Genomic DNA, 13,436 nt, shown 5'->3' on the forward strand with positions numbered 1-13,436 from the left:
TGTAAAAACATATGGGCTCAGATAGCAAGGGAACTTCCACAGAGTCGAAGTTCCACTAACACGAGGGAAGAGTACTCACACCGTCTTTAGAAAATTATGCCCCAATTCAGGGTCCATTCCTAGCAGACGCTGACACAGTCATATAACTTAAACCTGTTTCTCCTGCTTTTCTACCATAAGCACGAAATGATGGCCAGACCACACCAACAAAGGGCCCAACGATCTAGACGGGTTTCCTGTTCTCAGTTTCGGCCTTTAACTAGATCCTCCAAATTAGCAATACACCTCACCCGACCAACCTTCTCATGATACACAAAGGAAAAAGAATACTAATACATTTCCTAAATTTTTTCAGCACATAAGAGAATCAAAGTAGACTTTAAAAGTAGGTTGCAGTGATATCCCTTTTTTCTTTCAACTCAAATGTCTACAGCAATTCTTGAAGACAGAGAGATCTTCATTATGAGAAGGAGATATTAAAGTGTCACATCAAAACAACACTCATAACTCCAAAGCATTTAACAACAAAAACTCATTTCAAATTCAGTAACAGAATCTGAAAAACAGAGCTCAGACGCTGTCAGGTATCACAAATGAACATGCGCTACCTATAAAAAGATTAATATAAAAAGACAAGAGACTACTTTTACATAGACTAGCAACCATACTAAGAAGACCTGAAAATTATTCCTTAATTTAGAACTGCCCCAAAAGCCAGGAGAGTGAAATCTTCTGTGACATATGTTTAAGACATGGGCAAGCATGAAAGATAATGACAGATGATAACCTTATTTACTGCCAGGCACTTAAGCTAGGTCACTCATTTGAGATTAAACAAGATAATTATAAACCTTAAATAAGCATTTGATGGGTTTCTTTAAAACCCCAGTCAATCATTTGTGACCCATCCCATACTATACAATGTCTCAAAACTGCACCAGATGTGGGTTTAAAAAAAAATGATGCACTATCCATGCAACAGGATACCAAAATGAGGTTGCAGACAGGTATCTCATGTCATGGAAAGGTGTACGCAATGCATTCATTATTCAGTACCAAAACACAAGCTCATGAAGCATTAGGACCTCAGTTTTGTAAAAAAAAAAAAAAAAAAAAAAAAAAAAAAAAAAAAAAAGTTAACAAAAAATGTTCACAAAGAACATATACAATAAGGGATATATTAAGCAACAATATAAAATGTAAACCAACTTTAAGAGGCACAATTAAAATGTGCTTCTTGTTTTTGCTTATTTGATTTTCCAGCTTTTCCTATCCTTTGTGTGACATTTTTACAATAAGAAAAAACTGTTTTAATTTAAAACTGTTTTATGTATACATATGTTTGCACTAACCAAGCTACATTTCTGGTTACTGTGATAGCCTTACAGCAAATTTTCAAAAGCAAGTAAATCAATCAGAAAGGAGTTCTATTCAGCACTGGTTTTATTTAATGTTTAAGAATTCCAGTCATTTGGGGGCACTTGGGCGGCTCAGTCGGTTGAGTGTCTGACTCTTGATTTCGTCTCTGGTCATGATCTTGGGGTCGTGGGATCAGGCCCCGGGTGGGGCTCCACACTGGGCTGGGTGTGGAGCCTGTTTGGGGCATTCTCTTTCTCTCTCTCTCTCTCTCCCTCTGCCTCTCCCCACTGCTCATGTGCTCTCTCTCTCTCTCTCAAAAAAAAAAAAAAAAAAAAAAAGAATTCCAATAATTTAATATTAGAGTAGATTTAATAGAATCCACCTAGGGGGATTTCCCTAGGGGGAAAAAACACTAAAAAGCAAAACCTCTTAAGCAAAACTCAATGGTCAAGTGTGTTAGTCATAGGCCTTATTAAAATGCTTAGCCTCTAATGCAAGAATGGTTTGGACACCCAAATGTTTGAAAGGTCCTATCAGCCCTGAAAAAAAGGGAGACAGATGGTAGAAAACATTTCTTCCTCCCAAAGAGGGAAAGTTCTAGTAACTCTGTTCTCATCTCACAGGGATCATGAAAGACACAGACCCAAAGCCCCTAAACTGAGCAATCCTTGAAGGCCAGCCCACATTACCATTTAACCCTGGGTGAAGGTCCCTGAGGACTTCCAGCCAGGTGGGTGACTCAGAGGGCTGGCTGGCCAGGGGGTCTAAGCCATCTACTTACGTGGCTGACTTGACACACCTGCCCTCACCTTTGGCAAATGTGCCACTTTGTCTGCGGGGTGCTCCCCTTCAGAGTGGCTTCTCCCTAGGAGGACAGATTGAACTATGACCAAAACTACATAAAAGGCAGCCCAGATTTTGCAAACGTGGTCAAAGAGAAACTTTCTCATCAAGAGACCTCACTCTGGATGATTTATTACTTTCACTGATACGGGCACGCTGTATGATCTATAAATAATTGCTCATACCAGACAGGATGTTAATTACATGATACGGTGATTTAGAAATAATGCATTATTTAGCATTTCCTTAAATCGTTTCAACCCACTGTTAACACTGCCGTAAATGAAGTAGAGTCGGTGACTTTGAAAGTTAATTTGGTGTACTTCTGCAGTCATTTTGGATAGCCGATCTAGCTTAACAGGACATGTGTTCCACATAAGCCCGATGGTGAAGGGCAAGCCCCTGAGTTCTCTCTATATGCTTGTCCTCCCTCCCTTTCTGTGACCACCCCCTGAGCCACCCCCCCAGTACCACAATACTCTGACTCACCTGGCGAGGTTTGTGATTAAAGGGCAGACCTTTAAGACTGGCCAGAGATCTACTTATGGCCCCTCAATACCATTTACCCCAAATTTTAGATTCACAAAGCTGATCTTGGAAAGGTTACCCGATAATGTGTTCAAGAGGCATTTTAAGACTATGGGTGAATCAAAAAAACCAAAATGAGGTGATCACCCACACCGTTAGCACGTGTATTACCAAAAAGATAAGAAATAACAAACGTTGACAAGGGCACAGAGAAAAGGGAACCCTCGTGCACTGTTGGTGGGAATGCAGACTGGTGCCACTGCAGAAAAGAGCATGGAGGTTCCCCCCGAGAAATTAAAAACACAACTACCAAAGGATCCAGCAAGTCCCACTTCTTCATACATATCCTAATGAAACAAAACTACTACCTTGAAGAGAGATCTGTACTCCCATGGTCACTGCGGTATTACTTACACCAGCCAAGGTATGGAAACAACCTAAATTTCCTTCGATGGATGAGCGGATATAAGAAAATGTGATACACACAGACACTGGATTATTGTTCAGCCTGAAAAAGAAGGAAATCCTACCATTTGCGACAACAAATTAGGTTGGATAAACCTAGAGGGTATTATGTTCCATGTAGAGAAAGACAAATACTGCATGGTATCACTTAGATGGAGTCTTTAAAAAAAAATCAAGTTCATTGAAAAAGAGTAGAAAAGTGGTTGTCAAGGCCTAAGGGATGGGAGGAATGGGGAGAGGCATTAAAGGAATACAAACAGGTGTAAGACAAGTAAGGTCTAGGCATCTAATGAATTACATGGTGACTATAGTTGATAACTCTGTATTACATAATCGAAATTTGGTAAGAAAGTAGAACTTAAATGTTCTCACCAAAAAACAAAACAAGCACCCTGCCCCCCCAAAACCCCAGAAAATCAAAAACAAGAAGGGTAAACATTAACACGTAAGCTGATGTGTTAATTCACTTGATGTGTGTGGGGGGGGGGGGGGCAGTTTTTTTCAAAATGTTTACATATATCAAAATCATGTATACACTTTAAAATCTTATTTTTCCCAGCTTTATTGGGGTACAATTGATAAAATTATAAGTTTATTAGATCTTCTTAAAATCATTCCACAGGGGAAAAAAAATCATTCCACAGTTGTGAAAAAACAATTGTTTTATCATATTAATCATACTTTCCACCATCATGTAGGTTACTTCAGGATTCACATGGGGCATTTGAAATTATATGTCAAAATAAACTCATTGAATATGTACATTACTAACATTTAAGTCCACTGCAACGTTTGAGATTTAATCAAGAAATATTGGGTGGGGAGGGAAAAGAGACAGTGGATCACTTAGAGTTAAATGTGCATTTGGCTTTTTATTTGTCCTAGATCTGGTAAAAACCTCAATTGTGTGACATTTATTGCAAACAAAGAGACCATAAGTTTCTAACCAAGTATCATAGGCTACATATAGAACCTTGGTGGTGTCGGTTTTTCTAATACCTCTAAGAATTTTAGAAAGAGTAGGTCCTATTAGGAAAGCACTTTTATTATGTATATTATGTCATTGTAGCTAAATATATTTATTTTTTTAATTTTTATTTATTTATGATAGGCACACAGTGAGAGAGAGAGAGACAGAGACACAGGCAGAGGGAGAAGCAGGCTCCATGCACCGGGAGCCTGACGTGGGACTCAATCCCAGGTCTCCAGGATCACGCCCTAGGCCAAAGGCAGGCGCTAAACCACTGCGCCACCCAGGGATCCTGCTAAATATATTTTTTAAAACAAGAAAGCATGTTCGGGTAGCTCTATAGATTTTAGAACTGTTTCCTCCCAATTTTGATCTGCAAAGGAAACAAATGGCCAATTTTACCAAAGATCTCAAACTTAAAAATAAAAAAAGATTTTATGTATTTATTTGAGAGAGAGCGAGAGAGACCACAGAGGGAGATGAAGAGGGAGAGGGAGGAGCAGATTGGTCACTGAGCGGAGAGCCCGACGCGGAGCTGGATCCCAGGGCCCCAAGATGATGATCTGAGCCAAAAGCAGATGCTTAACCAACTGAGCCATCCAGGTGCCCCTCACACTTCTTTTTGGAACTAAGAACCTGAGTTCTTTTTTTTTTTAATTCAATTTCTTAAAAGATTTTATTTATTCATGAGAGACACACAGAGAGAGAGGTAGAGACACAAGCAGAGGGAGAAGCAGGCTCCCTGTGGGGAGCCCAATGTAGGACTCGATCCCAGGACTCCGGGATCACACCCTGAGCCAAAGGCAGACGCTCAACCACTGAGCCACCCAGGAGTCCCAGAACCTGATTTCTATATACATCTTCAATAAGTAGGGCAAGGGTGATTATAGTAATGCAAATTCAATGTTTTTGTTGTTTGCTTTTTTAATAAAAACTCCGCCCCACCTTCCCCCCCAGCCAAAAAAAAATGGGGTGGGGGGACACCTGGGTGGCTCAGTGGCTAAGAGTCCTACTCTTGATTTTGGCTCAGATCACGGTCCCAGGGTCATGAGATTGGAGCCCCCCTTCAGGCTCTGTGCTGGGTGTGGAGTCTGCTTAAGGTTCTCTTTCTCCCTCTCTGGTCCCGACCTCAACCCCACACACTCTCTCTCTCTCATTCTCTCTAAACCAAACCAAACTAAACCAAAACAAAACAAAAAACCAAAAAACTCCCATCAGTTTCCACTGGGAGTTCTGCTCAAAAATAGCAAACATGTCATATAGCTCTTGCCCTTTATACACCACCTTTAATGCCATGGAGCCAACTAACAGACCCATGTAAATCATAGCTTGGTTAGAGGAGTTAAAAACAGACCTAAAACATTATCAAGTTTAATATGCTACACATTTTTCTCTAACACAAACTGATAGAACATGGTATTTTTTAAAGCCTCCCACATAAGCAATTAAAACACACACACACACACACACACACACGCATACACACGTACACGCACATGCTCAATGTACTCAAATCTACATGTGGAGTTTTTAAAACAAATGAATTTTTCAACGATCAAACATTTAACCATTCAAAATCGGGGATTTTCATAAGCATTTCTCCCAGTTGAATCTATTAAGCAATTATGCAGCAATGTCACTGAGGAAAAGTCACTGAATTTCTGCACTAATATTATGCATTTATTATTCTGATTTTTATCAATTCTAATTTTTGCACAGCAGAATTCCTTCCCTCCTTGGGGCTAAGCTTATTTACAGAACAAATCACACAGTGGATCTACTTGGCTCAGCTGAAATGTTATGTCAAAACGGACACAACCGCTCCGATTTTAAATTTCAAAACTATTTTTAGCTTTTGATTTTAAAGTGTAACATTAGAAACCTTATCCAATTAAAAAAAATCGACAAAGTGATTAGCTAACATTATCTGTAAAGAGCGATTGGACACACTTCACAAGAGGTAGATGTTTTTTAAGTTTCACACAAAAATACCACCTCTGTCAAAGCATGTGGAGCTCAAGAAATCCAATGTGTTAGGTAAATGAAAGAAATGCCTTTTGTCGGTTAAGGGTTTAGAACAAACTGACAGCAACGAAAGACTTCCTGAAAAACTTCACCTAAGTGGGGAGACACTAAACCACCCTTATCTGTGTGCCCAGTGCCATGGAGCAGCTGTTCATCAGTTGATGCTGGGTGGGCATCTGAGACCTGGGCCCCCGAATAAACAAAGTCCTGCCCCAACAGGGAATCCGCCCCCTCCAAAAAAAAAAATCATTTGGGAAGCTTAATGTGGTTCCCTATCTAGTTTCAAAGAGGCAGGAGTTCACCAGCAGAGGTGACTAACACCAATTGTGCGGATGGCAAATGAGCCTGGTAAGTAAAATGGCAGCAATTTTGTCACCAGAAAAATGGGACTTCAGAGACATCTTTGTAAGGTCAGTGACCCACAGCCTCCTTGACCTTGAAGCCAGGGAAAGACAGATGCAAATGGCACAGAGTTTTATAAAATTCCCCACTCCCAAGTAGGGCTGAAGTGAGGCCTGTGGAGTAGGCCATGGCCATGATCTGCTGTTACTGGTCCGCAAAGAGGTGAGGTGCAGCTGACAAGAAGCACTTAGCAGGAGCATCCTGACAGTCGGTTTTCTATCTATGGAATCTCCTTAAAAAAAAAAAAATTTAAACTTGGGTTTTGCATACATCTCTATTCTTATTCAATTCACTTTCCTAGTGATAGGTTCTTACCATATTTTGTAGCAAGGATTGATCCCGAATAATTTGGAAAATTAAAAAAAAAAAAAAGGTCCTTTCCCATAGACAGTTTGAGAAGCACTGCACTAGAGCACCCAAAAATCCAGTTTTGGGTGGATAATATGCATATTCGACTCATAAGAATACTGATTTACCTGTAATCATCTCTTAAGTTACTTGAATATTGAGATTTTTCAGAAGCAGGTAATTTTGCCCATGTGCGATATGCTAAGCTCTCTGATTAACATCTGAATTAATCTAGAGCTATTTGAAATGCAGGCCAATGAGATACCATATAATCAACACTGTTCTGAGGAAGGGAGACGTTAATGAGTATGATTCCCTCAAAAAAAAAAAAAAAAAAAAAAGGTAAATTCTGTGGTCAAACAAGTTTGAGCTGTATACCCCATCCCACAGCCTCCTCCTGGCACATTAAGAATCCTGACAAAGTCTGTAGTTAAGAAATTCGTCTGGCGGGGGATCCCTGGGTGGCTCAGCGGTTTAGCACCTGCCTTAGGCCTAGGGTGCGATCCTGGAATCCCAGGATCGAGTCCCACGTTGGGCTCCCTGCATGGAACCTGCTTCTCCCTCTGCCTGTATCTCTGCCCCTCTCTCTCTATGTCTATCATAAATAAATAAATAAATAAATAAATAAATAAATAAATAAATAAATCTTAAAAAAAAAAAAAGGAATTTGTCTAGCTCCACAGATGTGATTTTAAGGATCCTGACAAGGTCTATAGTTAAGAAATTTATTTAGCTCCACAGATAAGAGCCTCTTGTTCTTGGAAATGAGGACCGAGTTAAAAGACTCCAGATTAGGAATCCAAAGCCTTGAGTATCACTTTTCTGTCTTCATTTGCAGCTGGATCATGCTACCCCTACCCCGTACGGCTGAGCTGCAGCACCAACGAAGTAACTTGTAAAATGACTTCACAGAAGGTCAGCTCTTTGAGGACAAGAAACTGGCACCCCTCCTTTGTTCCCACAGCCCCTCCTGCACCCCAACACACACACAAACACACACACGAAGCACTCAGCACAGTTACTAAGCTATCCCCTAGGGAATGTTCCAGATTGTCTCCTAATCCCCCACCTCCCAACACACACCCCGGATGGCTAATCCCAATGGTGGTCCTGTTGTTGACCACTCCCCTGGAATTCTGTGTCTGTGGAGGCCTCCCATCCCCTGGTCCCCTGGTCCCCTGGTCCCCTGGCTGGTGTGGTGCATCAGACACCTGCTGTCCTTCCCTGGATGTGCAGATGGGCCCTAGAGGAGAGCCAGGAGGGTGCCCTGCACGGAGCAGAAGCCCCCCAGCTGGCGAGCATGCTCCCTTGGCCTCAACCTCTGTCCAAAGCCATTTCTCTGAGATGCTGCAGGGGCCACAGCAGGGCAGGACTCAGGTGTTCAGGTTCCCACGCCCAAAGCCATCCTCCCGCCCAAACCACCTGCTCCCTCTCCCACAGTCCCCACGTGCTTTGCAGGAGGGTCTCGTTGAGCTGGATCGATATTGCATTCGTCTTAGTGAGAGAACAATCTCAACACAAATAATAACACAACCCTGAAAGAGAAAGCGCTCTAACAGAGAAATCATGACGGAGCCTGATAGCATCTCTTGCCCAACTAACACCATAATCCAGGTCCTATTCAACCTCTGGCTCCCCATTTCAACAATCAATAATAATACATTTTCCCCCCCTCACATGACGGTTATTTTTAACTTCTCTGGCTCCTCTGTTTGCTTCAACGGCAGCACCCGGAATCCGAGTGACCTCTGCAAGGTCACGTGGTCAGTGAAATGTAGGGCAAGGAATTGGTTTTCGTACACATTCTTCCAACCACCAAACCACAGGGTCTTTGTTAAGGTCAAAATTATCATGAAACATTATTTACATAGTACACAACGAGCTCAGTGCTGCAGCTGTTCCAAGCACGAGCCACAACTTAAAATAATAAAAAATAAAAAGATAAGGGACCGTTCGTTTTACTCACTGTTCACATAAACATTAAATGTCACCGAAGAATTGACATCGGAATTGGACACTTGAAATGTGTAAGTGCCTCCTTCGTTCCCTTTTAATCTGGTTAGATGAAGTTCACTCACATATCTACAAAAGATAAAATAGAAAAGAAAAGAAATCAAGCACTCGTGAATGGCCTGCCTCGGGTGAGCATCTTGTCCACAGTTTCTCTCTGGAAACACACGCCTGTGGGAGGAAGAACCAGACTAAGCACTTCACTCAGTATTAACAGGATCCATGTTAACAGATACAAACCTATAGGCATGTATTGAATTTGGGCCCAATGGCTGAGTGGGGAGAGGCTTTCATGGCCTCGTGGAGGCCGCAGCCTCTTTGGCCTCCTGGCTGTCCTCATGCCCAGGTCCCCATCTGCCCATAATCCTTCCCCGGTGTCCTGAACTCACCCGCCCTGCTGCCCTATAACGCTGTGCCCCTGGCAGGGCCCCCAGACGAGCAGGTGCCCACATGGAGGACCCTCACCTTCCTTCTTGCAAAAATCGTAATCTCCCATTTCTCCTTTCACCCCCGCTACTTCTTCCTGGCATCCTTTCCAGTATGTGCTATTCAAGCTTCTGTTTTCCTACCGGGATGATACTAGATACCGCTGTGTAGACTGAGCCCACAGGCCTGCCAAGGGAGTTCCCCACATGGGCACTGGTGTGGGTGGAGCGCCCTGGGCAGCCCTTGACCCGTGTGAGCAACATACACAACCGCCCAGACATACACAGTGGCCTCTTCAGACTTTCATCTCCTCTCACAATGCACACGCCCCCGAGCGATCCACTCTCACAATCAACTCCTTGCTGTTTGCTCACAGCTTTCAAATCTTTACCTCTGGTTCAGAGTTCTTGGTCCTTCGCCTCCTCTACAGAGCTATTTGCATGCCTGCATCTCCCTGCCTCGTGGGTACAAGCTTATAATGATTCACACCTGCGACATCCTCCCAAGTCTTGCCCTTGGACAGTTGGCCCCTTTTGGACACTGACTGCCTCTCTAGGTCTAGGGCTGATGAGTGACTGCCCGTGGAGAGGGACAAAAGCTCTGGAGAGCGCCCCTGAGATCAGCCTGCCAATCACCCATCCATCCTTTCTTTCCTCCTTTACCCTTCCTGTCCTGCTCTCCCTCTCCCTTAATGAAGCTCTTGACCCAGAATCCCTGTCTCAGGCTCTGCTTCTAGGGAACCTGCCCTTGATACTTCCTACCTGAATGTCCACACTCAAGAGCCCATGGACATTCTCAAATTCAACCAACCCCAAAAACTCATGGTCTTTGCCCTCCCAACCCTTCCCACTCCTCCTTGAAAGACATCACCTCTCACCATCCAACGTAGCTGATAAATACAGAATCTGAAGGGGTATCTTCAGCTCCTACCTCTCTCTCCTATCCCCTCAATCGCTGAGTCTTACTAAAGAGGTAGCCTGGATATCTCCCGAATCCATCCTCCTCCCTCCAGCCCCTGCACCTTGACCCAGGACAGCCTCATCTCTCACCCATATTCCTACAACAGCCCATAGCTCTTCACTGGGGGAAAAAAAAAAAAAAAAAAAAAGTCTATGAAGGCATCCACTTCTGTTAGCCATTTGACCTTGGTCAAGTTACATCAAGACTCATTTGTGTCTCAGTTTCCTCTTCTCAGAAATGACAAGAATAAAAGTGCCTGTCCATGGGGTTTGTGAGGACTGAAATTATTGACTTAATATATGGAAGGTACTGAGAACAGTGCAGCGCAGGCAAGAGCACCTGCAGCCTACATAAAGTAAGCTACTTTTATGCTTTTGCTTTGTAATTTTTATTATTTTTATTAATTTTATTTTTACTTACTATTTTCATTTTATTTTTTACTATTTTATGATTGCTACTGTTTTTTGTTAGAAATGTCTTGAGGATCAAATAAGAGATGTGGGGGCACGTGGGTGGCTCAGTCAGTTAAGCATCCAACTCTTAGTTTTGGCTCAGGTCATGATCTCAGGGTCGTGGAACTGAACCCCGCATGGGCTCTGAGCTCAGGGAGGAGACTGCTAAAGTTTCCCTAGGCTCCTCGCTGTGTGCGCTTGCTCTTTCTCTCTCAAATAAATTAAATCCTTAAAAAAAAAAGAGAGAGAGAGAGAGGTGTGATGTCATAGAACTTGGAGTGGAGTTCACTGCCTGGACCAAAGCTACTGAATGAATGAGGCTTAGTTTTCATTTAGTTGGTTGTTTTATTTATTTACTTATTTATGTATTTATGTATTTATTTGAGACAGAGAGAGAGGACATATCTATTTATTTATTTGAGACAGAGAGAGGACATGCAAGCTGTGGGACCAGAGTGGGAAGGAGCAGAGGGAAAGAGGAGGAGAGAAGCAGACTCCTCACTGAGCCGGGAGCCCAACTCCAGGCTTGATCCCACGACCCTGAGATAATGAGCTGTGCAGAAATCAAGAGTCAGAGGCTTAATGACACAGGCACCTCTCTTTTTCTGACAGTTCTCATTTTTTATTTTTAAAGATTGTATTTATTTAAAGATTTTTATTTATTCATTTGAGAGAGAGAGAGAGCGCGCGTGCACAAGCCGGGGGAGGAGGAGAAGGAGAGGGAGAAGCAGATTCCCCATTGAGCAGGGAGCCCAACGCAAGGCTGGATCTCACGACCTGAGCCAAAGGCAGATGCTTAACCCACTGAGCCACCCAGGTGCCCCTGACAGTATTTTTAAAAAGGTTTCAAAGCACTCACTTTCCTCTTTTCCTCTGAAAAATAATTTAATGTGTCCCGAGAACGTGCCATTCCCTGCTTTCAATCATCCTCCATATCAGAAATGTGAAAACTGATGCACAGACTTTTTGCACGGGTTTTAAACACGACACAAAAGGAAACACTGGCCTGAGGATTCAGGAAGGAGCCCCACACTTCCTCCTATGCCAGGTGTCCTCTCACACACTTATGGGCCACAAAAATAGGATCTGGTACGCCAAGGGAAGTGGGGGGAAATGTCTAATCCCCAGTGCAAGGCTCTTCTCTTACCTGATATTACTTTCATTGTCAGACTTGGGATAATCTTCCCATTTATCAGTGAAGGTTCTGTTCATATAGATCCACTGCTGGTGCTCCGGTTTGGGATATGCCTCATATTCAACAATCAGATCCACATTCTCTCCATCATTTACAAATATTGTAGTACTCATCATGGGGAAGATATTAATGAATCCTTTATCTAGTTATAACAGAATAAAACAGGGAGAAACTATGATCCACAACCACACAACAGAAAACACAGCTTCACCTTTGGTTATAAGGACAGCGGACTGGGGTCAGGTATTAAGAATATTTTGACTTGCCATTGTACCTTTTTTGGGTCTTTTTGCTCTTGTAGAATCACCATCATAAAGTGAGAAAGGACAGCCCTGAAATGTTCATTCTCCCACCTGTCTCTCAAGCAACTCTCTTAAAGATCTAGCACCATCTTGTTAAAAGTCTTCTAGAATGACTGGTCCTGATGCTTCTTAGGTCAAAAAACCTTTGGACTAAATAGTCATACCCAGACTCAATATAAATGTGATGATATGAAGGTGTCCAAAATCAAGATGAAGAAGAGATCCTAATGGTCAATGAAGATGTTGAAAGAACACCGTTTAGTATTTGAAGAAAAATAAACATCCATCTTCTCATCACATCATGTATCACAGATGAAATGAAGGACAGCACCTTAATAACCCTACCGTATTTTTAACTAAACAGAATTAACTCCTATCAAACTTCTAGGTGGAGAGGGGGAAGGGCAGTTTTCTAGGCTTTTTAGGAACCACGGAAGAAAAAGAATCATAAAATCATAAAAATCCCAAGAATCTGAATATATAAGCTTTTTTAAATGTCTATATAGTAAAAGTAAGGTAATAAGAAAAAGAACATGAAAATATAGATGGAAAATATTTAAACTAGTACTTAAAATAAGGCGTCACTCTTCACTTATTAAAAATAGCAAAACTTCAATAAAGCTGCTAAAAAATAAAGTATATCCATCCTGTGGAAAAATAGGAAAACTAATTTGAAAGAAACTCAATAATTTTGCAAGTGTGGTAAAAGTAGCACGCCGAATTACACGCTGTAAATTGGCACAACTCTTTCAGAAAGCATTTAGCAATATAGATTTTCTATAATTATCTATTCTCCCATTTAACCCTGTAATTCCCATTTGAGATCCCTTTTTAGTGGATAACTACAGACCAAAGGAACAGCTATCTACCCTGGACATAATAATTTTCAAAATCAGAGAACTGGTTTCTCAAGCAGCCCTTAGAAATGGTTAAATGATAATAATATAAGAAAGAGTTTGGAAAAAATTATTGCCCATATTAGTTTTATGGCCACCATTTATGGAATGTTTACTATGTGCCAAGAACTGCCCTATGCAGTTTAGCATACACTCTAATTAATAATTATGGCAAATATATAATTGTATAACAATACTGAAAGAGAACACTTAGAACTCCTAATTTATACATGAAAAATATCCAGTCCTGGAAAA

General features: G+C 41.8%; 1 protein-coding gene across 1 annotated transcript in view; it reads right to left on the reverse strand.

The window, feature by feature from the left end:
• The window catches only part of LOC140596729 (mast/stem cell growth factor receptor Kit-like), a gene marked incomplete at its 5' end in the record, with an annotated part of 33,692 nt that extends 21,567 nt beyond the window's left edge, over positions 1-12,125 (reverse strand). The window contains 2 exons of the mRNA XM_072745219.1: positions 8,907-9,022; positions 11,936-12,125. Of these exons, the coding sequence (XP_072601320.1) occupies positions 8,907-9,022; positions 11,936-12,125 (306 nt within the window). The remainder of the gene's footprint in view (positions 1-8,906; positions 9,023-11,935) is intronic.
• Between the last annotated feature and the right edge of the window lie 1,311 nt (positions 12,126-13,436).

This window comes from Vulpes vulpes, unplaced genomic scaffold, assembly GCF_048418805.1.
Source record: "Vulpes vulpes isolate BD-2025 unplaced genomic scaffold, VulVul3 Bu000000786, whole genome shotgun sequence".
Taxonomy (NCBI): domain Eukaryota; kingdom Metazoa; phylum Chordata; class Mammalia; order Carnivora; family Canidae; genus Vulpes; species Vulpes vulpes.